General features: G+C 49.0%; 2 protein-coding genes across 11 annotated transcripts; one reads left to right on the top strand and one right to left on the bottom strand.

Annotated features, from left to right (window-relative positions):
* The first annotated feature begins 132 nt into the window (after positions 1-132).
* On the top strand, positions 133-16657 carry CDK2AP1 (cyclin dependent kinase 2 associated protein 1). Of its 6 annotated transcripts, XM_080558891.1 has the most exons (5): positions 134-363; positions 1368-1511; positions 11953-12059; positions 12926-13052; positions 15817-16657. In XM_080558891.1, exons 2-5 carry the CDS (start codon positions 1445-1447, stop codon positions 15882-15884), a joined length of 369 nt encoding a protein of 122 aa, XP_080415017.1. In that variant the 5' UTR covers positions 134-363; positions 1368-1444; the 3' UTR covers positions 15885-16657. The 6 variants fall into 6 exon arrangements, with proteins under 6 accessions (XP_080415019.1, XP_080415017.1, XP_080415020.1 ...); XM_080558893.1 differs by lacking the exon at positions 1368-1511 and having other exon boundaries at positions 133-363; XM_080558894.1 differs by lacking the exons at positions 134-363; positions 1368-1511 and adding an exon at positions 2127-3079.
* Positions 16586-21063, bottom strand: MTRFR (mitochondrial translation release factor in rescue). 5 transcript variants are annotated; one of them, XM_080558886.1, is made up of 5 exons: positions 20943-21015; positions 19287-19380; positions 18834-19144; positions 17955-18195; positions 16586-16928 (listed from the first exon to the last, which is right to left on the bottom strand). In XM_080558886.1, the coding sequence occupies exons 2-4, from the start codon at positions 19294-19296 to the stop codon at positions 17983-17985; spliced, it is 534 nt and encodes a 177-aa protein (XP_080415012.1). In that variant the 5' UTR covers positions 19297-19380; positions 20943-21015; the 3' UTR covers positions 16586-16928; positions 17955-17982. The 5 variants fall into 5 exon arrangements, with proteins under 5 accessions (XP_080415012.1, XP_080415014.1, XP_080415013.1 ...); XM_080558888.1 differs by having other exon boundaries at positions 19243-19380; positions 20943-21009; XM_080558887.1 differs by lacking the exon at positions 20943-21015 and adding an exon at positions 20660-20925.
* Between the last annotated feature and the right edge of the window lie 112 nt (positions 21064-21175).

Below are 21175 nucleotides of genomic sequence, written 5' to 3'. Positions count from 1 at the left end.
CCTAATCTTCAGATGTTTCTTTCACGCAGTGTGCAGTCGTTAGGGCATGAGCCGGGGAGCTCAGCATCTGGCTTGCTTGATTCTCCTCCCTGCTGAGGAAATCACCCAGCTGCCCCGCGATTTTTCCTGTGTCTGTGCGAGGGAGATGCTCTCTGCCTCCCTTGGCGGAGCAGTCCTCGACCAGAGATGCTACAGGCCCGAACCAGCGTCACTTCAAAGGAATTTGCCCCTGACTTCCAAGGAGCGGGACTGGGCTCCCTGCCTTTGCCATCTCTGGCACTAAAAGCAGCAGATAGCATTGGGCAGACGTTAGCCTGGGCAATAAAACCGCAGGCGCCCTCACCGGTCCCGGAGTGGCTTCTGGTAAGGCAGATGTGGGTCTCACCTTGGGGGTCTCACCTTGGGGGTCTCACGTTGGGGGTCTCACCTTGGGGGTCTCAGGTCGAACAGCGTACCCTTGGAGGGGCTGTCCAGGTCCTGAGTGGTTGTATATTGGTAAAAACCGAGTAATTTAACGATGACAGAGGATGGGAGACGAGTTGTGGAGTGGCAGACGCAGGCTAAAAAGCTTCATAATTTCTCCTGCAAGTTTAGAAAAATAAATATATATCTTCGGTGGGCAAGCTTACAGCTGCTCGCGAGCAGAAAACGAGTCAATTGGGAACAAAAATATTTATTTTTTAATTAATCTACGTCGGCCTTCAACCTTCAGGCGGGTAGAAAATAGTGGTCTGAAAGAAAAAGAAAAATAAAGGAAAGGCAGATTTTTCCTTGGCGGCATCTGACGGGAAAAAAAGAATAATATTCTAAAATTATCAACAGGTATTTTCCATCGGAATTGGTGGGGGGAGAGGTGGGGGGGGGGGACGCTGGGCTCGGTGCGAGCGGGCCCTGAGGGAGGCGGCAGCCCTTCACCTCAGCCGGGGGCTGGCGGCCGCGGCCCCCCCCCGGCGCACGGCGCGGGCAGGGCCGCCGCGGAGGCGAAGTTTGCGGCCGAACTTTGCGAAGTTCATTAAAACGCCCTCCCCCCGGGCCCCCCCCGCCGCCGCCAGCCCTCCTCTCCCCTCCTCTCCCCTCCTTCCCTCCCTCCCCGCCCGGCTCCTCCGGCGGCGGCGTCCCTGAGGGGAGCTCCATTGTCTGGGAGGGGATGGCGGCGGCACCCCCCCGCCGCCGCGCCCCCTCCGCGCCCCCGCCGCGCCTCGGTGCGCGGGGCGGCGGCGGCGGGCGGCGGGCGGCTGCCTCGTCTCCCCCAAAGTTTTGGGATCGGCGTCTCCTCATGATGTATGGATGATATATTGCATTGTGGGTGTCAATATAACTGACGGCCATATTTGCCGGTGCCTGCTACCGCTGTAAACAACCCAAAGTGTCTGGGAGACGCGGAGACGCTTCGGTGAATTTCGGGACGCCTCTCCTCCTCCTCCTCCTGCTCGCCCCGCTGGCCATGTCTCTGGGAATGTCCTACAAGCCCAACTTGAACGCCCACATCCCCGGGACTCCCCTCACCCCGGGTAAGTCCGCGGCGGCAACTGGGTGGCAAGTTTGGGAGGCGTGCGGCGGGGGCCCCGCCGTGCCGCCCCGGCAGCCCGAGGCGAGCCCCGGCCTCGAGTTTTTCTGGCCGGTCCCGCTATGGCGGGGCAGCGAGCTCTCCGCGCCCGGCTCCGCGCCGCCATTACCGGGCGCTCGCCCGCCCCGCGCCGCCCCGCGCCGCCCCTCCGCGGGGGCGCCGGGAGCCGCCGGGCCGGCCCCCGAGCCGCCTCCGCCGCCGCCGGGAGGGAGGGAGGGGGGGGGCTCCTCCGGCCGCCGGCTTTCCTCCATGCCCGGCTCCCCGGGGCGGCTGATTGATCTGGATCAGGAATATTCCGGCGGCGCCTCAGCGAGGACCGCTGCTGGCGGGACGCCGCAAGTGCCGCTCGCCCCGCGCCTCGCCTCGCCTCACGCCCGCCGCCGCCGCCGGGCCGCGCTCCTCAGGAGCTGAGGGGCCGCCCGGGACCCCGGCCCCGCGCCCTCCGCCGCCGGGGGGGTCTCGGTCCCCGCTGCCCCTCAGCGACCGGGGCTCGGCGGGGCGGCCCGGGCGGGCGAGCCCTCCCCGCTCACCCCCAAATATTTTTGGAAGTGTGTGTGTGGGGGGGGGCCACAGGAATTCCTCTTTATTTCCTACAAAAACACTCCTTATCCCCCTCCACCCCCTTGCATCCATACAGGAGCCTTTCCAACTTTCCTCTCTAAAAAGTTTCCTTGATGGGATTAACTTTTTTTTTTTTTTTCCCCCCCTGCCTTCCAGAGGTGAGGGCAGGCGGGTGCTGGTGCCCGCTGGGGTCTGCGCCCCGGGGTGCGCGGCCGCCCCGCTGCAGCCCGAACAAAGCCGCAGCGGCGATCGCTTGGCTCTGGGATATTTGGAGGGGATCTCGCTCGTATTAAACAGAACCAAAATGGAGAAGTTGGTGCTGACTTAAAATTAATATTCCCGTCTCCCTTTCCCTCCTGCGCCAGCCTGCGGGGATGCCACCAGTCCGTCCGCAGGCAGAAAAGCTGATTTTTTTAAATTTCTTTTATTTCTGAGAAGGGAAAGTTTGGCTGCTTGGTTTAGGAGGGAGGGAGATCTGCCCCGGTGCGTGGTCGTAATCCTGGGATGTGGATGAACGAAAGGGATTAACGAGATGCACCTCTGCCCTAGCTACCGGGAGAGCGGCCGTCTTATTTTACGGCGAGGAATTGTCACCAGCTGGTGCATGAGCCGAGGTCCCCGCGCCTCAGCCGCCTGCGTGCGGGAGAAGCTCTGATCCTGCTCGGAGCTGAGCTCGGTGGGGCTGCGAGCGCTGAAGGGCTCGGCGAGCCGGGCGGCGGCGTGGGGATTGCCGTGGGGCCGCGTGCTGCCCCGCGAAGGGGTCAGGAAGCAGGGGATGTGCTCAGGATTTTTGACAAAAAGCAGAAGTGTCACCGGAGGGGAAAAAAAAAAAAAAGAAAGAAAGAAAGAAACAAAACAAAGCCCAGCAAGGGAAACCGTTCTCCTGCCGGCTCCCACGAGAACCTGTGCCTGGCGCTCCGGAACAGCCGTAAAATTGCAGGGGGAACAAAGGTGGTATTTTGCGATGGTGGGTGAGGGGTGCGGGTTAGGTCGTGCCGCGGGGGGACCCGGGGCCGGCCGCTCCGCCGGCGAGGGCTGCGAACATGCCGCTCACAGCGCGAGCTGAGCAGTGAAGTTTCTGCCTCCGGTCCTCCTGCTGCCGTGCCCGTGTGCTTTCTAACGCTCCTGCTGCGATCGGGGTTTTAGATTCTTTCATGCAGTTTTATCTTTCCTACCCCCCCCCTTCCTTTTTTTTTTTTTTTTTCCCCTCCGTAATGGCAAGTTAGCGGCAGTTCGCTGTCATGTTAGAACTATTCTTGTCTAAGTTGTCCTCTTTCCTCAGTTCGGATCATCCTCAACACCCCCAGAATCTTTTCAATGAAAGAACGTCCTCCTCGGAATCCAAAATGGGCTCTCTCTTCCCTCCCTGTCTTCTGCCATTATCCTCACGCACCAGCTCTTCCTCTAGCTAGTGGTATTGCCAGCACCGTGGCCTAAGGCCAAGGGAGTTAGACAAAGCAGTCCTTGCAGTTGCACATATCGCGTTCGGAGTGATATGACTGCAGATGGCCCCCTCCTTTCTGGAGCTTGATTCTGAGTTGGAGGAGATTGCTTCGCTATTGTGCTTGCACTGAATGCCCCCAGCCAGGAGCAGAAATCCGAGGGTCGCTTCCAAACCTGGGGTGAAGGAACCCCCCTCCCCCGTCCTGCAGAGGAGAGGAAAACAGGAAATCTGTCCCTTTTGGCCTGAAACCAGCCCTGCAGAAGCCTCTCCGTGTGCATGCTGAGTATTTTGGTCTCAGCCGACGGAGGGCTCTGGCCAGCTGTGGATCTCGCAGGGATTTTCCTCTGGGAGGTAACGCTGCTTCCCTGCAGTGCAGGGCTTCTGGTGCAGGAGCGTTTGGGCAGGCAGCGTCGGCTCAGCTCCTGGAGCCGCGTCCTCTCTGCAGAGCTAACTCCTTTCAAGTTTAGCCCGAGAGCGGCTGCTCTGCGAAATCGTGCTTAAACTGCGCTCAGTGAGTGGCCCGGTGAGGTGAAGCAGTTGTGCTCGGTGGGTGACTGTGCTCCGTTCTGGCACGGGAGCGTGCTGGGGACTGGGAAACCTGGGCTGAAGTCCTGGGGGAGAGGGGCTGCCTCGGGACGGGGGCAGTTTGGGAGGAAGCCTCCGTGGGGCCGTGGGCAGGTCGGGGATGGCTGCGGGTGAGGAAAGCGCAGCTGCTCCGCAAGTGAGCCAGGATGCTGGGAGCATCCGGGTGCGGACTGCTCTGCCCCACAGCAGGCTGCGGGAAGGAGGTCGTGGTGTCACAGCAGGGTTCGGTGCCCGTTCCTCCTCGCCTTGCCCTGGTCAGTGGTGACACCCTTCAGGGGTGCCTGCAGCCAGGCTTGTAGCGTTTTGCCCAAATTATCCACCTCCCTCCTGGGGAGCCTGTGCTCTGGGAATCAGGCCCCTGCGTGTAGCGCTGTCAGTTCCAAACCGCCTGTGCTCGGGGAGCCCCATTTAACCTCCCGCACAAGCACCTGCCCTGCACGGCAGGTAAGCGGGACCTGTGCTGCTGCGGCTTTTCCTTCCAGCCTCACCTGGCCCTGCCGTGCCCCAGGGGAACCTCTGTTACCCTTTCTAGCAGCATTTCGGTTTGTTTTTATTCTCTTGCGTATTGTACTGAATCCTGCAAGGCACAGCTTCCTCCTCATCTTGTGTTTTATATTGTTTAACTCAGCTCCTCTGTGAGAGGGCCAGCCGCTGCGCTGAGGTGAAGTGGGGCTTCTCCACCGGCTTCGGTGGGAGCAGAGAGCTTTACACCAGCTGTGTAGTTTGTAGACTGCTGGTTTTTAGTTTATATTTCAGCTGGATGATCACAGTCACTGCCCAGATGGCCGCTCTCACAGAGCTGTGGTCAACGGCTCCATGTCCAGGTGGAGACCAGTGACAGGTGGCGTCCCTCACAGGGCGGTGTTGGGACCGGTGCTATTTAATGTCTTTGTCGGTGACATGCACGGTGGGATTGTGGGCACCCTCAGCGAGTCTGTGGGTGACCCTGAGCTCTGTGGTGCCATCGACACCTCAGAGGGAAGGGCTGCCACCCAGGGCTGCCCAGGCTCGAGAGGACACGAGCTGGCACTGCGTGCTGGCAGCCCAGCACCCAACGGTCCCCTGGGCTGCATCGAAAGCGGTGTGGCAGCGGGGCGAGGGAAGGGATCGTCCCCCTCTGCTCGCCCCCGTGAGGCCCCACCTGGAGGGGCCCCAGCGCCAGAAGGACGCGGAGCTGCTGGAGCGGGGCCAGAGGAGGCCGCGGGGTGCTGGGAGGCCGGGGCGGCTCCGCTGCGGGGCCAGCCGGGAGCTGGGGGCGTGCGGCCTGGGGAGGAGAAGGGCCCGCGGCTGGCAGGGCCTAGGGGGGACCTGTAATCGGGGGTGTGGTGACAGGACCAGGGGGAATGGTTTTAAACTAAACAGGGCAGGTTTAGAGGAAGTATTGGGGAGAAATTTTTCACTCAGAGAGCGGCGAGGCAGAGGAGCTGTGGGTGCCCCGTCCCTGGGGGTGCTCAAGGCCAGGCTGAATGGGGTCAGGGGCAGCCCGGTCCAGGGGCAGGAGTTGTGCCCGTGACAGAGTTCGGAACCAGAAGGTCCCTTCTGACGCAGACCATTCTGTGATTCTATAGTTCTGTGATTTTCCTGTTTCTAGGCATTTTCTGGCTCTGTTGTGGATATTAACCAGCATTTTGTACAGAGTATGAACTGGTTTGAGAACGGTAGTTTTAAGATGCAGAAGCCAGCAGAAAGAGCTTGGGGTGTTTCTTTGGTTTTATTCTAATTCTTGCAAAAATGGCAGGCTTCGAGACAAAACCCTATTCCTGTAATAAAGCTTAAAAACCTGCGTGTGTAGGATCTGGAGAAACAAATTCTGTCAGACTGTGACAAGGGAAGGAAGGAGCTGTGCCTTGGTTCCCCGTCACTGAGTGGTGACCTGCGCAGCAGGCACTGCCGCAGCTGGGGACGAACGGGGCTGTCAGAGCAGCTGCTGCACCTCACAGCGACCGGGAGCCTCGTGGTGGACAGCACAAATTCTCGCTGAGAGGTGAACCAGAAAGAACTTCGCTAACCAGGGCTGTTGCTTGCAACTGGAGAGACCAATTTCATTCAGTCCTGCGAGGTGAAACCGGGCACGCTACTAGGTCACTCCTTATGAAGACCGCAGTGCACACTTGCATGAGCAAATGCCTTGCTTGTTGCCCTTTACAGACAGCTTAGGTTTCATATTGTTGTCCAGATTGAGAAGCCGGTTTTTAGAGTGGGAGTGCTGGAAGGAATGCTGTCATAAGCAATGCAGGGAGCAAAGTGTTCACATCTTAGAAGAGGGGATAGTTTTTAGGACACGTAGCTGATATTCCGTCCCCAAACCCTCAACATTCAAACTGAAATTTGCTGGTTCTCTGGTCGCTTGAAATCCATGCGAGGTTAAGAGCAGTCTGAAAAGAAACACAGTAAGCATGTTTCAGAATTAGCAATTTTTGAGTGGACTTGTTGGGACATTTAGAAAACTGGCATTTTTGGCTTTGTCTACCAGAGCGTTTAGGTTCAAAGCAATGAACGGTATGGTTTTCTCAACCAGCAAATCTCCTCATCGTCCCCACCCACCACTTGTTGGTTGAGTTGCAGGGTGGTTTTGGTTCATGCAAACTTCATTCCTTTTGCATAAAAGTAAACCAGAAGCTGCGCTCCAGTTGTGCAACGCTGGCACTGCATCCTTTAATGGGAACATAGGGCCCAAACCAAAGGCAGCTTTGAGCCATATCCATGCTGCAAACACTTGGCCTGGGGGACCTGACTGAAATGTAGACCTAAATCCTACCCCCTCGCTCCAGCTACATGTGGTGTACACATCCTAAATTCTTCGATCTTTTGAACCATTCCCATTGTGCCAGATAACTCGGTAATACAAAAATTGCTTGTCTTAAGCTAGAAAAGAAGAATGGTGGGGAGTCTGAGGGACTGTCTTTTGTTTTTCTGATTAAAAAAAAAAAGGGAGGAGGAAGAAAGAGCAGACATAAAACATGGCCGTTATCCACATGGAAAGATTAAATGGAACGAGAGTACCAGAGGAAAGGCCCAGAGTGTGACAGATCAAAAGAGCAAGGCCTCTGGCTGTTACGATAAAGAATGTCCTAGTTCTTGAGAACATATTTATATGTGTGTTCTGGATTTTTTTTAATGAAATAGTTTTATTCAAAGAAAGGTCTGTTTCTACCACATGGGCTGTCTGAGGGGGGAAGTAGTGGGTGAAAATATAACTTTCACAGCCAGTCCTATAAGGAATGTTTTGTGCGAATGAGAACGGGTTCCATTATTTTAAATTAAAAAAAAAAAAATTATTGGAGGGCTGGGGGAAATGGGGGTTGTCAGCATTTTTTGCTCTGGGTTGGCAGCTCCTGTACAGCTTGGCGTGTTGCTTGGCTGTGCAGTAGATCTGCTTGTGCAGACACGCATGTGGTGTCCCACGGATGGCAGGGAGCTCTCGCTGAACTTCAGCCAAAGTGTGCGGAGGGCTAGGGAGTCAAATGTTCTCGTAGCCAGGCAGAACACTGCAACCGTGTTTCAGGCTGTGTGCAAAGACTCGTCGCAGAAACAGCTGCGATGGGGTTACGTCTCTCCCCAGGCTGGAAGGTACTTGCCCCGCGGCGTACGTTAGGAGCAGCTCACGTGAACGCTCCTCGTGTGTTCCGCTGCAAATTTGGCCATTTTAGGGCAGAAGTTACGTCCTCGCAGGTAAACTCCTGGCTGTCTCATACTGCAGGGATCTCTTCTTAGATACTGTCGTGTTCCTGAGTACAAAGAGTCGGTAAAATGGCAGCAGCTTACACTTGCAGCTTTATAGGACCTTACAAAGTGCAGGCGGTAGAGAAACACATATCCAGTGGGGTTGGCTCTACTTGCCTAAGTCAGTTTTATGGGAGTAACTCATTGAGTTGAGGGACTATTCCTGATTTTTCCTTGCTGTTTGTGCAAGTTAAACAGGGTGCTGTTGGAGCTGTGTGGATGCCATGGCATCTGCTGGGAGCAGATCAGGTGAGTACCCCAGCGTTCCTGTTCCCACCACTTCCTTGTGGGGTGCACAGTAAGCTGCCTTTCCAGTTACTTCTCCAGCAAGCAACAGCAATTAAGAATTAAAACTCAAGACTAGCAAATTGCTGCTCAGGCTCGGAAGCAGTAGCGGAGGAACTGAGTGGATCCCTACAAACGTATCAGAAATTAGTGGGGAGATTCCTGGTCAGTGGGAGTTCAGGGAAACAAAGGTTGGTTCTTGATCCTTTGTCTTCCAGGGTGTTCAGTGGGGCTCCGAGAGACCGCTGGAAGGAAGAGATCTTGCCAAAAAAATCTAATTTCTTTTTGCTGTACTGTAAACCTCCCCCACCCATTGGTAAAGGGTAATATTGATTAACAAGAAAATCACTGTATTTTTGTGGGGAAAAAACCACTTCTGTCAGTCTTCTGTGTGAATACAGAAATAAAAGACATTGTTGGCACAAGAATAAATGGCTATATAAAAGGTTTTGTATACATTTAATTAGGAAAGCGGAGGGAGGAAAGTGTGTATATTAATTTAGGTTTTAAACAGCAGCAAGCGCTAAGACAATTTGGGAGGTGATACACGGTGTCACTCGAATTCAGTGCCAAGCACACTCCCTTTTCGATTCTGTCAATTCGTAACTGTCTTGTCTCCATTGTTATTTTAACATGAGATAGCAAGCCTCAGTTTAGATCCCCCCTCCTTTTTTCCTCTCTAGTGAATACCTAATCATCAAACTGATTTTTGACTGGGTCTTGACTGCGAGACTCGCTGGCCTAATTTTGCTTCCTAACAGTAATAGCAGTAGCTGGTGATATATATATATATTTTTAAATCTGGGACGTACAGGATGTTCAGACATGCAGATGGCAGATGTATTTCGGGTTAATTGACTAATAGTCATCTAAGACCCAGGGCTTCTCCTCGAGATTAACATACGGAGCGATAGGTCAAAAAGCCTAAGGTCCATTACCCTGCGAGATAATAATACCCCCACAATTAATTTCAGTTTCACGATTGCATCATCCTAAATTGAGGTGAAATCGGGGATTTTTCATTTTCCTTTCCCTCCAGCAGAGTTTGAGTGGCGCAACTTCTGGCATGGGTGTGCGGAGCCCGGTGCCACGGCCAAGTCAGATCCTTTTCTTTGTTCTCAGGGCCTGCTGCTGCTGATAAAGTGGTCGGCGCATGGCATTATGTCTTATTACATTTTTGATGCAGACTGCAAAGAAACGGGTAAACTCACCATGGTTACCACGATCTGTCATTTGGCAGGGCACGCCGTACTCAGCGATGGCCTCTAGTGTCTGCAGCACAGCTCTGCATACGCCTGGGTACGGGAGACAATACAGCACCCCTGGCTGCCAAGCGGCACCCGCTGCCGAGCTGCCTGCTAATTCCCATGGGCAGCGATGCTCAGACTCCAGCGGCGGGTCCTTACTCATCGCTGCCTGTTGCAAGTTCGCCTCGTTTGTTTTCGTAGCTCCGTGCCGACTGAGTCACTGCCGGCCTCGCGCTCCCGTGCCGAGGCCAGCTCCTGTCCACTGCAGTGCCTTGCGTCTGCCAAGCTTGGGTTGGCCCCGGATTCACTGCTTTGTCTTGCCGCGTCGTGTTTCCAGTAGGGCTTTCTCTCTTACCTAGACGAGCCCTGTGGTGTTATTTCGTAGAGACGAAGCACGTGTCGTCGTTTCACTCAGCATGACCTGAAATAATTACCATCTATATTGTCATTAACTGAGATGGTGGTGGTGGAAAACGGTCTTGGTTTTTGTTCTGCTGAGTGGGTAAAGCGGGATGCCTGAGCTTGGTCATCTGAGTCCTGGCCTTGGTTCAGAACCAGTTTGGAGCTCCCAGGGCTTGTGTGCATGATGGGTGACTGCCTGCGGTAACAGCTTAGGAACAAGTCCTTACAGGATGGGTCTTTTGTTTTATTGTACGTGAGGAAAAATCGCTTAAGTCTTTCTTTACTTAATCGAGGTAATTAAACCTTCCTACCTTATAGCACAAAGGGTTCGTTAAGGTTTTTGGAGCATTTTGAAATCTTTGGAGGAAAGATGCGGTTTGCTGTTGTGCCGCGTTTGATAAGTGTTGAAATTCAGTCATCTGGACGTGAAATGTTGGCTGAGTTGTAAGTACAGAAATCTTGCAATTGTGCATGCATTTCGAGCTGATAATGTGAAGAACTGATTGAGAGCAGAGCTGGCATCCGTGCTGTTTCTTCACAGTGCAGGAGCCATACTCCATGGGTGTGTTTAGTTTAGGTTGTTTTTTTTTTTTTTTTTTACTATTCTTCAGCAAAATGTGACAATTAGCTCCACGTGAAACTGTAGTAACAGAAACACACATTGTAATGCCAGAAAATTTACCAGCTTAGTTAAAGACAGAGAAACCTTCTTTTTTTTTTTAAGTTGACCTAGTGACCAGCCCAGTTTACCTTCGTTAGGATTTCACGTCTAGTTAAAATTAAGAACACGCTCTCTTCTCGTAACAAAGACGCCACCACAATGATATCCTGTGATTAATTCTGAAGTGGAAAGAGACTTCCCAACTGAGGAGGAGAGCCTGTTCAGCAGCGCTTTTCACAAACTACTGGCTTTCTGTTTCTTTTTGTAGTGAGGGGAAACAGGGATTGAAATCACTTGCAACTTTTAAACAAAGCTAGTGATTTACATAGTTCTGAGCCCCAGTGACTTTTGGCATCAGTTTAATTTAGATTCAAATGAAGGCTGGTGAATAAGATCTGTTCCCCGTGGGGAAGGCAGTTGGGAATTTTCAGCAAGGAAGTTTGTAAGAGGGCAGATTTTTTCCGACAGCAGGCAGGCTGTGTCTGTGCCTGCAGGCGAAGACAGCAGCATCAGTGGATGCAGGGGCACTTAGCTGCAAGAGTGGAAAAGAGCAGCAGCTAGGTCGAACATCGCCTTAGTCCTGCGTGCGCAGTCCGTAACCAGCAGGTCCTCTAAAGCGGTTGTAAAACGGGCAGCATAATTAAGGCCTTCAAGAAAAGTCTAAGGGTTGCTTCTCAACCCCAAATTCTTCCCGTTGTGGGGTGGAGAGGTGTTTTGATTCCTCATTTCTGGAGCAGCTCGCCAATGATCACATCTGAGTCTGCTTCTTTAACTCTTAGCTGAGTCAAAACCCTGTATGTATATACATATTTTTTTTATATAACACTAGAAAAAGTAACCATAACCCAAAGAGATGTTATTTTTCCTTAGGTTTATGCGGCGCTGTTTGACTTGCTAAAAATGTTTGGTATCACACAAAGAGGAATAACGCTAGTGCTCTTCACCTCCGATGTCACAAAATGAGCAGCAGATCCGATATACCTCAACCGACTGTTCTCTATGAATAGTTTTGGCATCAGCTGAAAATAGTACCGAGGGTAACTTGCGTTGACCATGTGATGACACTTTGAGTTGCAAAATTGCTTTCAGATAACTTGCACTGAAAAAGTAAAAATAGCACAGCACGTTAGAGTCATCTCTGTGGAATGTATATATGCAAAAATAGGGCTCCTTAATATTTGGTTTGTCTCGGCAGAACAACCTGTCATGTTACACCGTTTCACTTTTAGGCAAACAATTTGGGCTGATAATGTTGCAGGCTGTGCTATTTTCAAATGTACAGCAAACATTAGGGAAGCGTTCATTTAACTGTTCTCTTCCTAGCGAATAGTGTGGCTCTGGAATGGCGTTAGTCGGCTTGGACAAAGGTGAGAGGTTACAGCTTTAGAAAAGAGAAAAGCTACCTAAGGTGTGTCCCAACGTAACCGGCTAATCCATCTTTACATAATAACAGATTTTTTTCTTTTTTTCTCTGCAGCTGGGAGTGTTCACTCTCCCTCCACAAGTATGGCAACGTCTGCGCAATACAGACAGCTTATAAACGACTACGGCCCCCCATCCCTAGGGTACACACAAGGGATGCAGGTACAGCTCTGCTTGTTTTGCTTTAACCAGGTCACCGACCCTACGGTTGCATGGTTTGCGTGGATCGTGGCCTGTAATCTGAGGTGTTCCTCCCTCCCACCAAGGTTTGAAATCAAACCCAAATGGCAGACTGATTCATCGCACATGTCTTGGGATCAAATTAGACTAAGCAGAGTGCTGAGTGAGATTAGTTACTAATTAACTGTTAGTCCCTTCTGAGTCACAGTGAACCATGTCTTGAGTTATGTTCTGCTAGGAAGGGCTGTGGCATTTTTTAAAATTATTCGTTAGAAAAGTGATATTCCTACACCTTTAACTGTTTTCCTTGGGCAAACTGATAACGTAAGATTTACAGTCTCATGAAGTGCGTGTTACAGACATTCCTATGGGCAGCTTCAGGAATCCAGCTGGTTTCTTTCTGTGAAATTTGTTAACCACTTTACAGGATTCCCCTTATCATATGGGCAGTTTTGTTTTATCTACGCCTCACTCTCCCTACCTAGCTAACTCCTCCACAAAATATACATCTGAACATTGATAAAAGCAGAGAGAGGGTTAAAGAAGTAGTTCTGTTTGCTGGTTTTGTAGAACTGTTTTAACTTCTGTCTCACGTAAGGTTCCAATCTTGTAGTTGCATCCTCCCAGTTAATTCTGATTTTGGAAGGGCACGGAGCATTGTGTCCAACTGTAGCAGGAAGGGCAAAAAGAAAATAATGTTTACATAACAAATGCGAAATTTTACTTAAAAAGAAGAAAAGTGGCTTCCAGGGCTATTTCTGGTCCTCTGTGAATTTCCATTTGCTGTTTGTTCTTGTTGTTTTGTTTTTAACAGTGTTTAATTGAGATCAATCTACTTTCAACTACAGGGTACCAGCAGCAGTCAAGTACCGCAAAGCAAATATGCAGAACTTCTAGCTATCATAGAAGAATTAGGGAAAGAGATCAGACCCACGTACGCTGGGAGTAAAAGCGCGATGGAGAGGCTAAAACGAGGTAATGTTTGATTTTTTTTAAATGTCCCATGCCCTTTGTGTGCTGACTGCTTATATACAGCTTTGTAACAGTGCTTCTCCTTGAAAGTGGACAGCTGTCTGGAGCTTGTTGGTAAACGAGGTGTATTAACCAGTAATTGAAACTTTGGTATACTCTATTCTTGCTGGATTTGATAGATAAACTAGTGGCCAAATGTGTTTCATGTGCACAAGGGGGTTTTCAGTTAATAGTTCAAAGTTATTTTAGAACCCTTATGTTGTCAGTTGGCGGTGTTCTGCCAGGTTCCTAGTCACTTGCTCGCCCCTTCTACTGCCTTTCCTCCCTAACCTGAGAAATACACAGCCAAGCATCGTTTACTTCCTCTCATAAACATCACCCACCTACTTGACCCAAGAACCTTTACTGAAGTGCATTTTGATTAGAGAAATATTACGCGGTGGTAAATCACTCAGGCTGCTAGAGAGAGAGACAGGCAAAACAAGGTGGTTTTATCAGCGAAAGCTGTTCAGACCGAGATGTCAAACAGACGTGTTCCTGCTCTCCGTGGAGCGTCGGGCTGCTTAGGCTCCATTACCTGCTTCAAGTGGACGTCATTAGCAGTCTGTTCGTAAGGGACGCAGAAGCTTTTAGGCCTGGCTGATGAGGTCTCTTTAGCTTTGCTTAGTCAGCTAAAAGGGGTCACAGAAATGCCCTTTCCTCGCAGTGTAAAAGAAACCCCCACATTCCCCACTGCTGACATCAGCTTGACATTGTCCCCTGCAGGGGACGTGCAAGGGATATTTCTGAAGGAGCAGTGGGACATTCCACTGCTCGAGCTCCTGGAGTGACCCTGAGTGCCACCGACAATGGTTGCGCTGGCAGCTCTGTCCTTTGCCAGTATGTGTAGTTACCTTTTCCTCCCTCTCCTTGGTCCTTGTGCTGAGTTTGGCTCAAGCATTCGAACCTGAACGGGAATGTTATTGTAACAGACTAACTTCACCACCTCGCAAAGCCCCCTTACGTTCGCTCAGGACTACGAAGTTTTATTTAAGGCTCAACCATTATGGGAGAGTAATATATCTGCCGTGACATGCAATAAAATGACTAGTAGCTGTTCTGGGAAAGGATGCAATAAAGTCTGCTGATGAGTGGTAAGTGGAATCTGGCCCAGCTAAAATCAATGTTGCTGGAGTCTCTCTTTATTGCATTGCCTGAGTCAGTATTAATAGATCATGAATGGCAATAGGCTGACAGGGACGACCTGACAGGGACCGGGAGAGATGCAGACGTTCTTTGAACGGAACGGTTCGGTTAGGTGAGACAAAGTTGTTTTGCTCCTTCTTGCAGCGAGTATTTACTTAGCTAATGTAGGTTTAAGATTCAGTGCTGCCACTGCGACTGACTTGCAAATGCTGCAAAAAATCCAAAATAAGTACTTTCTGCTGCCATCTTTTGGTCACAAACATACCTCTCTTTGCATTTTGGGAGCCATATAGCTGAAGGAGCATGGGCAAGTGTGAGAGTAGAAGTGATCGAGAGTAACCATGTGACTGCAGCCTCCATGGCCATGTGGAGGTTATTGCTGAATAAAGTCCCTGTCCCCAGCTCCACCTGCTTCTAAGCACAAAGGCTGCTGACCTCTAAAATTGGCCAAATTCCCGGCGTTCTACATAATTCAGGGTAGTTCTGCTGCATAAACCGGGCGTCCTGCCACCAGATCCAGGCCCAGTATACTGGTCTGAGTGTGCATTTCTGCCTCCCACAGCTGCAGGATGCAGCTTTACTTGTCTGTGTCAACTTAACCCTCTGCAAAGCCTGGCACACGTCAAGTCCCAAATCACTCCTTGGATGTGGAGGCTGTTCTGGGCCAGCAGCCTTCTAGAGACAGAATCTATTACCTCTAAACAGAGATTAAACTTCATCTATTGCCTTATTGTCATTTGTCCACTCTTGTTAAGGAGCACGAATGAGCAGAGAAATCACCTGTCTTTTCCTGACATTAAAACATAACCTTGTTGGAGAGAAATCTGTCTGTTTCCTATTGTAAAATCTAACTCGAGCTCTATTCTTTGGGCAGCTCTGTGAACACGAATCTAGATTCAGATCCAGGATTAAAACTCAAGGTCCAGGTTGCTGAAACTCAAGGCAACAGGACTCTTAGTGGAAAATTCCACATTATGTCTATCAGATTAGAGTAGATACAGCAGCATGTAAGGCAGCGATGATTTACACTGGGAGCTGAGCCAGTTAGGAGGTGACTTTCCACACACAGCATAAAAAAATCCTCTTATATTTTATCTTATAAAAGATGCAACTTGTGTTTAAGCAACTTTTTGAAGGCTTGGATTTTGATGCATCCACTTGGAAAATTATTCCAAGGTATTAATTAAGACTTTTAGACCTTGCTAAAATGATTCCCTAAATAACTTTGGATTTTTTTTCACCCCATTGTAGCAAAATAACTGTCAGGTTGGTAAGATTTATTTATTTATTTTTTAATTAAGTCCCTGATTGTAAATGGGCCTGCACTGCACGTTAAGATATAGCTCTCACTGCAGACCTACAGTGGCTGGTTTGGGCTATTTTCAATTTATAATGCCAGTTTGGGAAAGCAAACTTCTTTAGCAGTGGCTGATGTTAGGTAAGTGAGGGATCTCTCCCTTTTCTGTGGCAAGCTGTGGTAGCCTTAGCAACTCAAGACAGAAATACATAAACCTTTCTGTGGACTGTCATTGCGAGTGTCACCTTAATGAGATCACGTAAAATATGTCCCATTCTTTTGCAGGCATTATTCATGCCAGAGGATTAGTTCGGGAATGCTTGGCTGAGACTGAGCGAAACGCAAGATCCTAGCCCACCAATGCAGTTGCAAGATTTTCCATCTCTCAATGAAGAAAAAGTAATACCTATTCCTTCTGACTCTTGAAACGTTCAGACAAATTCCTTTATTTTGAATGTTTTATCTTTCTTTTTTTGCCCTTACAAAAATGTATAGTTAAGAATGATAAAACAAGGATTTTTCAACTTACTGAGGGTTTGCATTTTGTAAAGACATTAAAACTCCCTAAAATGTTTCTAAAACATGAAAACTGAACTGCATGCAGAGGAATGCTCTCTCTCCCAGGCTATATTTCAGTTCTCTTTTTATCCAGTCACAGTCCCATTCTGTTTATTTTAATTTTCACTATATTCACTTAACCCCAAATGGTCAATCTTTCAAAGTTTGACATAAGCTCTGAGGATTTTTTTTAATAAATGCAGAATAGCATGCTGTACCTAGTAGTCTGCTATGTCACAATTTGTCATACAGCATAGACCCTGCTTAGAAATAACCTTCCCCTCCTCTTACTTTTCCTTTTTTGTTCGTTTTGCATAAACATTTGCATGACTGTTAGTGCTTTGAAGTCCATTTAAAGTGCATGAGTTATATGGAAAATAGGGAAACCTATTAAATAATAACAAGGTCCTGAAAGGCTAATTTCTACATTAAGGCAGGAGATTTCAGTTTGTTTGACAAAAAAAAAAAGAAAATTCTGGATAAATTACTAAAACTGTTATTTGCATCTTTGTATGTATTTATTACTTGATGTAATAAAGCTTATTTTCATTAACAATTTGTATTAAAAGTATCTACAGTCACTTTAATCAGATCCATACTCAGTGTACGAGAAGCAAAGACTTAACCTTCATGCAGGAGGCTCAAATTCAGGACGACAAGGGAACGGGCCTGCGGATTGCTGGGGAGTTTCCCTTGATGCAGTCGATGTCTCTAAGCGGGTGGTACAGCTGCTAGTAGCGTACCTTGCTTTCAAAATAGATATAACAACTTTGGTTCTTGAAGCTCTCTCCCTTCATTGTTGAAAGTCAGAACGCAGTGGCAGCCTGTGAGGGTTCTGCCTGAAAATTAAAGAGAAGCTCTGGTTAAGCAATTAGCGTTTTAACGGTATTAAAATAGGAAAGTATACCTCACTGGGGGCTCCAAAGTAACAGTAACAAAGGAAAAGCAGGTGCATAAAATGGGAAACTATCAAAATGAGTGAAGTTACAGAAATACCCAAGCTTAGCTGCAGCATAGCATAAACAGAACTGTTGTTCACTGCAGTACAACCAAATCTAAATCCTAAGGAAGACAGGATATCTGGGATATCTAACATATATGGAGCTATGGATCCCTGAAGAGAATGTAGTATTAAGAAGAAAAGTTAATTGCTTCACAGCTTGGATGAACTGGACTCTGTTGCCTCGGCAGGCAGCTCCCAATGCAGGTTGTTCTATACTTCTAATGACCTAATTCTGCCTCTGAAGCGGAAGAAAATGTCTGATGAGCCCTCGCTTGCAGGAACGCCTTCCCTGGCTCCCCAGCAATGCTCATCACCACTCTAGGTAAGAGTTGTAAAGCTACTGTTTAAAATTCTTTCAGAATTGAGAGGGATGGAGCATCTGTGCAGGCAGTTAAGCTAACAGATCTGAAGGAGACTGCCCGTGACTGGTGGCTCTTTGTATCAGTGCATCTGTTTCCATCATCAGAACCAACAGCACAAAGCAACTTTTCATTTCTCATCTAAACCTGGCCACTGTTTCTGAAGGATTTCTATCAGTGGAGGCATTGTCTGAGTAAGGATGGAAAGACCTTTAAGGTCTGTTCTCCTTATTTACTGGAACTCCTACGAAACAGCCTAAGTTATCATACTAGGCAGAAGGATCCGCTTGCTTTTTTATCATCTTTTGAACTTGGCAGAAAAACAGATTACTAAATATGAGCAATGAGATGATGGCAGACAGATGTAAGAACACATACTGCTTTTAACACTTCAGTCTTACTGTAATAGCAGGTCACTACTCAAGATTTCAGCTGTCCTTATGAAACCCTACATTATAGTTAGTAGGAAAACTGTGCTTAGGCATGACAAACTTCTCCCTTACCCTACTAGAGCCAGTCGGTTCTCCATGTTTATTTGCTATCCAATTGTAGCATCTCTTTAAACTGCTTTTTCCTCTCTAGGTTTTCCTTTGCTCTTCTTTTTTTCTCTTGCTTCTTCTTCTCTGATGCTTTCTTCTCTTTAAAAACATCGCTATCTTCACCTTTGTAGAAGAGGTCAACTTTTTCCTGGAGGATTTTTCTGGCTATCTTTCGGTTCTGCTCCACTGATCTTGTTTGATGACACTGAAGAAACACAGTAGGACACTTTTATTACAACTTTGACCTGTGTATTCTTCTGTTTTCCTGCTAGAACTTTTGTATCCAGATGATGTATTTTGGTGAGGCTGCCTAATAGTGACTTGCTACTGGAACTTGTCAGACCAGCCTTTACATTAATCTGTAATTCTGTTGGCAAACAAGATTGCTTCCACATTACCTTGGAAGTCTGCTTCTGAGTTTAACTGAACTGTGTCTCCTCCTTCTCATGATAAGGAAGTACAGATTAATTGAAAAGTATTAACCCACAATAGGTACCTAAGAGTAATGCTTAAAAAGAATTTGCAGATTATGATGAGTTAATGAGTACATTCTTAACTGACTCTCGTGGGAGACAGAAACGCAAAGGCTGTCACCGATAGGGTAAGGAGATACAATTTATTGAAACTACAAAATAGTACCGCGTGCCAAGGCTAGGAAGATGGGCTGTGACCCCACATTTATTTACCTACCATTAACCAAAACTGCTTTGTGCTGAGGTTCTTTACAATACATATAAATAAACTCTTCCTCTGTGACACTTGCGCTGTGATTATGCTCCACTATAAAAGGAGACTTGGAGGACATGATGCGACTTGTGACTTAATGAAATAAAATGTCGTTACCTTCACTACAATCCCAGATGGAATATGCTTCAAAACAACACAGTTGCTTGTCTTGTTAGTGGCTTGACCTCCTGGGCCATCACCTCTTACAAACTGTTCTTCTAGTTCTGCCTCAGTTAGTCCAAGGAGATTGAGAGAGTTCTTCTTTCCTGCTGCCTGAAACAAGGGCATTCTGAGCAGGGAAAACTGCTGCTTCCTCAAAATCCATGGCCTCCAAGATGCCGTACGTGCTTCTCTCAGTAAGAACGTAAAATGCAATAAACTTGGAACATTCATACAGAAATGAAGATACAGTTTCTCTGGAAAGAAACCTGAAACAGACGTAGGGAATAGGGTTTAGGATAAGAATCCTTCTTTTAAGATGTTCTAGTTTAGCTGCACATCCTGTGTGGTATTTTTATTTACTTACAGATTTATTTTCAAGGCTTTTTGAACTGGTTCATAGATACTTGCCTTGAAACATTTACCATTCCACATGGGATTTTAGTTCTGATTGCAATTAGGTTTCCTAAAATAGTCGAGATTATTTTTGTGTTGTTGAATGGATCTGGAAAACAGTAAATAAATTAAATCAGTATTCCTACCCCACTTGGAGAATACCAAATTTGTATTGCAGGCCAACAGGAAAGCCTTTGCTGACACTCCACGTGCACCCCGGTTCTCTCCTGCTGGCAAGAGTACCTACAATCCACCTGTCAAAACGTGCTTGAACTGCATCGGGGGGGACTGCTGCGGGCGCAGGAATCCTCTGAGGTTGCCTTAAACAGTTCTCAAAACTACTGAAAGAAACGTGCTGGAAGAAGCAGCAAATTTACTTACTGTAACTGACCTCATGTCCTGACTTCCCATGTTCATTGGCTTTAAGTCACGGAAGATTGCAAAGAGGAGGTGAAAGGAAAACAAAACAATAACTATTAAAAAAAAAAATAGTAGAACATTTCCATCCCAAGGACGTGGATATTACAGTCAGATTTGGGAGAACACATCTTGAGCAGTTAAAGTTAGAACGGGAAGGGGGATTTTTACCTCTCAGAATGATGCATGACTGGTCAGTCAAGACAATTGCCTGGTGGTACAGGGCAGAACTTGTGGACGTTCATTTGCAGTTCTAGATTAATCTATGATTTTGAATTCTGAGATTTTATTTTATGCTAGGCTAGTACAGGATACTGAGTAATCCCTACCTACACGGATTAGATAATCTGGACTTGTATTTTGAACTTGCCCCATTAAGGTGCTGTTTTCTAAGCGTTGGGGTCAGGCTATAGAGCGTACATGGAACTTGGTGAGTGGTCTGATGTGGTGAGCATCCTTCCGTGTTGACCCTGTTAACAAGCTTCGTTTTCTACTCTCATAACTTCCCATGCAGCCCATCAGAGAGCTTTGAGGGAGGAGAAAGAACCAAGAGGTAAGGAGACCACCAGGGTTTCACACACTGCTTCACACGGTGATCTCCTCCCGGTCAGGTTGTTAACGAAGCCCCAGGAGCTGGCACTACGCTTCATCCCCTCATGGAGGATGAGGAACGTCAGGTTCTACTGTTCTCAAGTGTCATTCTTCAACAAGGCGTTAGGTAAGCAGTTAGTAAATGATTTCATGCTTGAAACATTTCATTTGCTTCAGCAGAAAATACTTCAGCACACGAAGCAGCAGCAGCACCGAGCAGTAAATACCCATACAAGCTAAACATCACCGATGAAGCCAACGTAAGTTCAGGAAAGCTTTTATTTGCAATTAAACACCTCCACTTGGCGGCACTAGAAGGCAACTCTTTTATTATTTTAACCGCAAAAAAACCCCGCAGACGAACTTCGCGGAGCCCCTACCTCGCTCTGAGCGAGCCCCTGCCCAGCAGCCCGGTTACCGGGGGCGCTGCCCGGCAGCAGCGGCTCGCTATGGGCCCGCGAGAACGGCGCCAGCGGCAGCAGGACCCCTGAGGAGGCTCCGCTCGGGAACCGGGGCCTCAGCGGGGCCGCACCGCGGCTTCACGGCTGCGGGGACCCGCAGTCACCGCGCCCGGCCCCCCCTCGGCCTCAGGGCACCGCCGGGCCCGCTGCAGCCCGGCCCCGTCCCGGCCCCCCGGTCCCGTCCCGGCCCCACCGCCCTCACCTCAGCGCCCCGGGATGGCCGCCGCCCCCTGCCTCACTGCGCATGCGCGCGCGTCCCCTCACGCACCCGCTCGCCTCTGCGCACGCGCAGCCCCCGCAGGCGAGGGCACCGCCGGGTTGATTGGCACCCTCCCAGAGCCAATCGAGCTTCGTGCACGCCCTCCCCCCCGCCCTCCCCCAATCGAATTGCGCGAAGCCGTCCGGCGCGTAGCCGCGCTGGCCAATCCCCTCGCA

The sequence above is a fragment of the Anser brachyrhynchus genome (assembly GCF_964034855.1).
Source record: "Anser brachyrhynchus genome assembly, chromosome: 17".
Taxonomy (NCBI): Eukaryota; Metazoa; Chordata; class Aves; order Anseriformes; family Anatidae; genus Anser; species Anser brachyrhynchus.
Note: the sequence above shows the minus strand (reverse complement) of the source record. Positions and strands in the feature narration are given on the sequence as shown.

Bases quoted from the DNA above. Each gene is read 5' to 3' on its own strand.
- CDK2AP1 (XM_080558891.1), top strand. From the start codon at position 1,445: ATGTCTCTGGGAATGTCCTACAAGCCCAACTTGAACGCCCACATCCCC. The intron at 12,060-12,925 runs GTACAGCTCTGC...TTTCAACTACAG, and splicing joins GGTACACACAAGGGATGCAG to GGTACCAGCAGCAGTCAAGT. The intron at 13,053-15,816 runs GTAATGTTTGAT...ATTCTTTTGCAG, and splicing joins GATGGAGAGGCTAAAACGAG to GCATTATTCATGCCAGAGGA.
- MTRFR (XM_080558886.1), bottom strand. The intron at 18,196-18,833 runs GTAACGACATTT...GTGTTTCTTCAG, and splicing joins CATCTGGGATTGTAGTGAAG to TGTCATCAAACAAGATCAGT.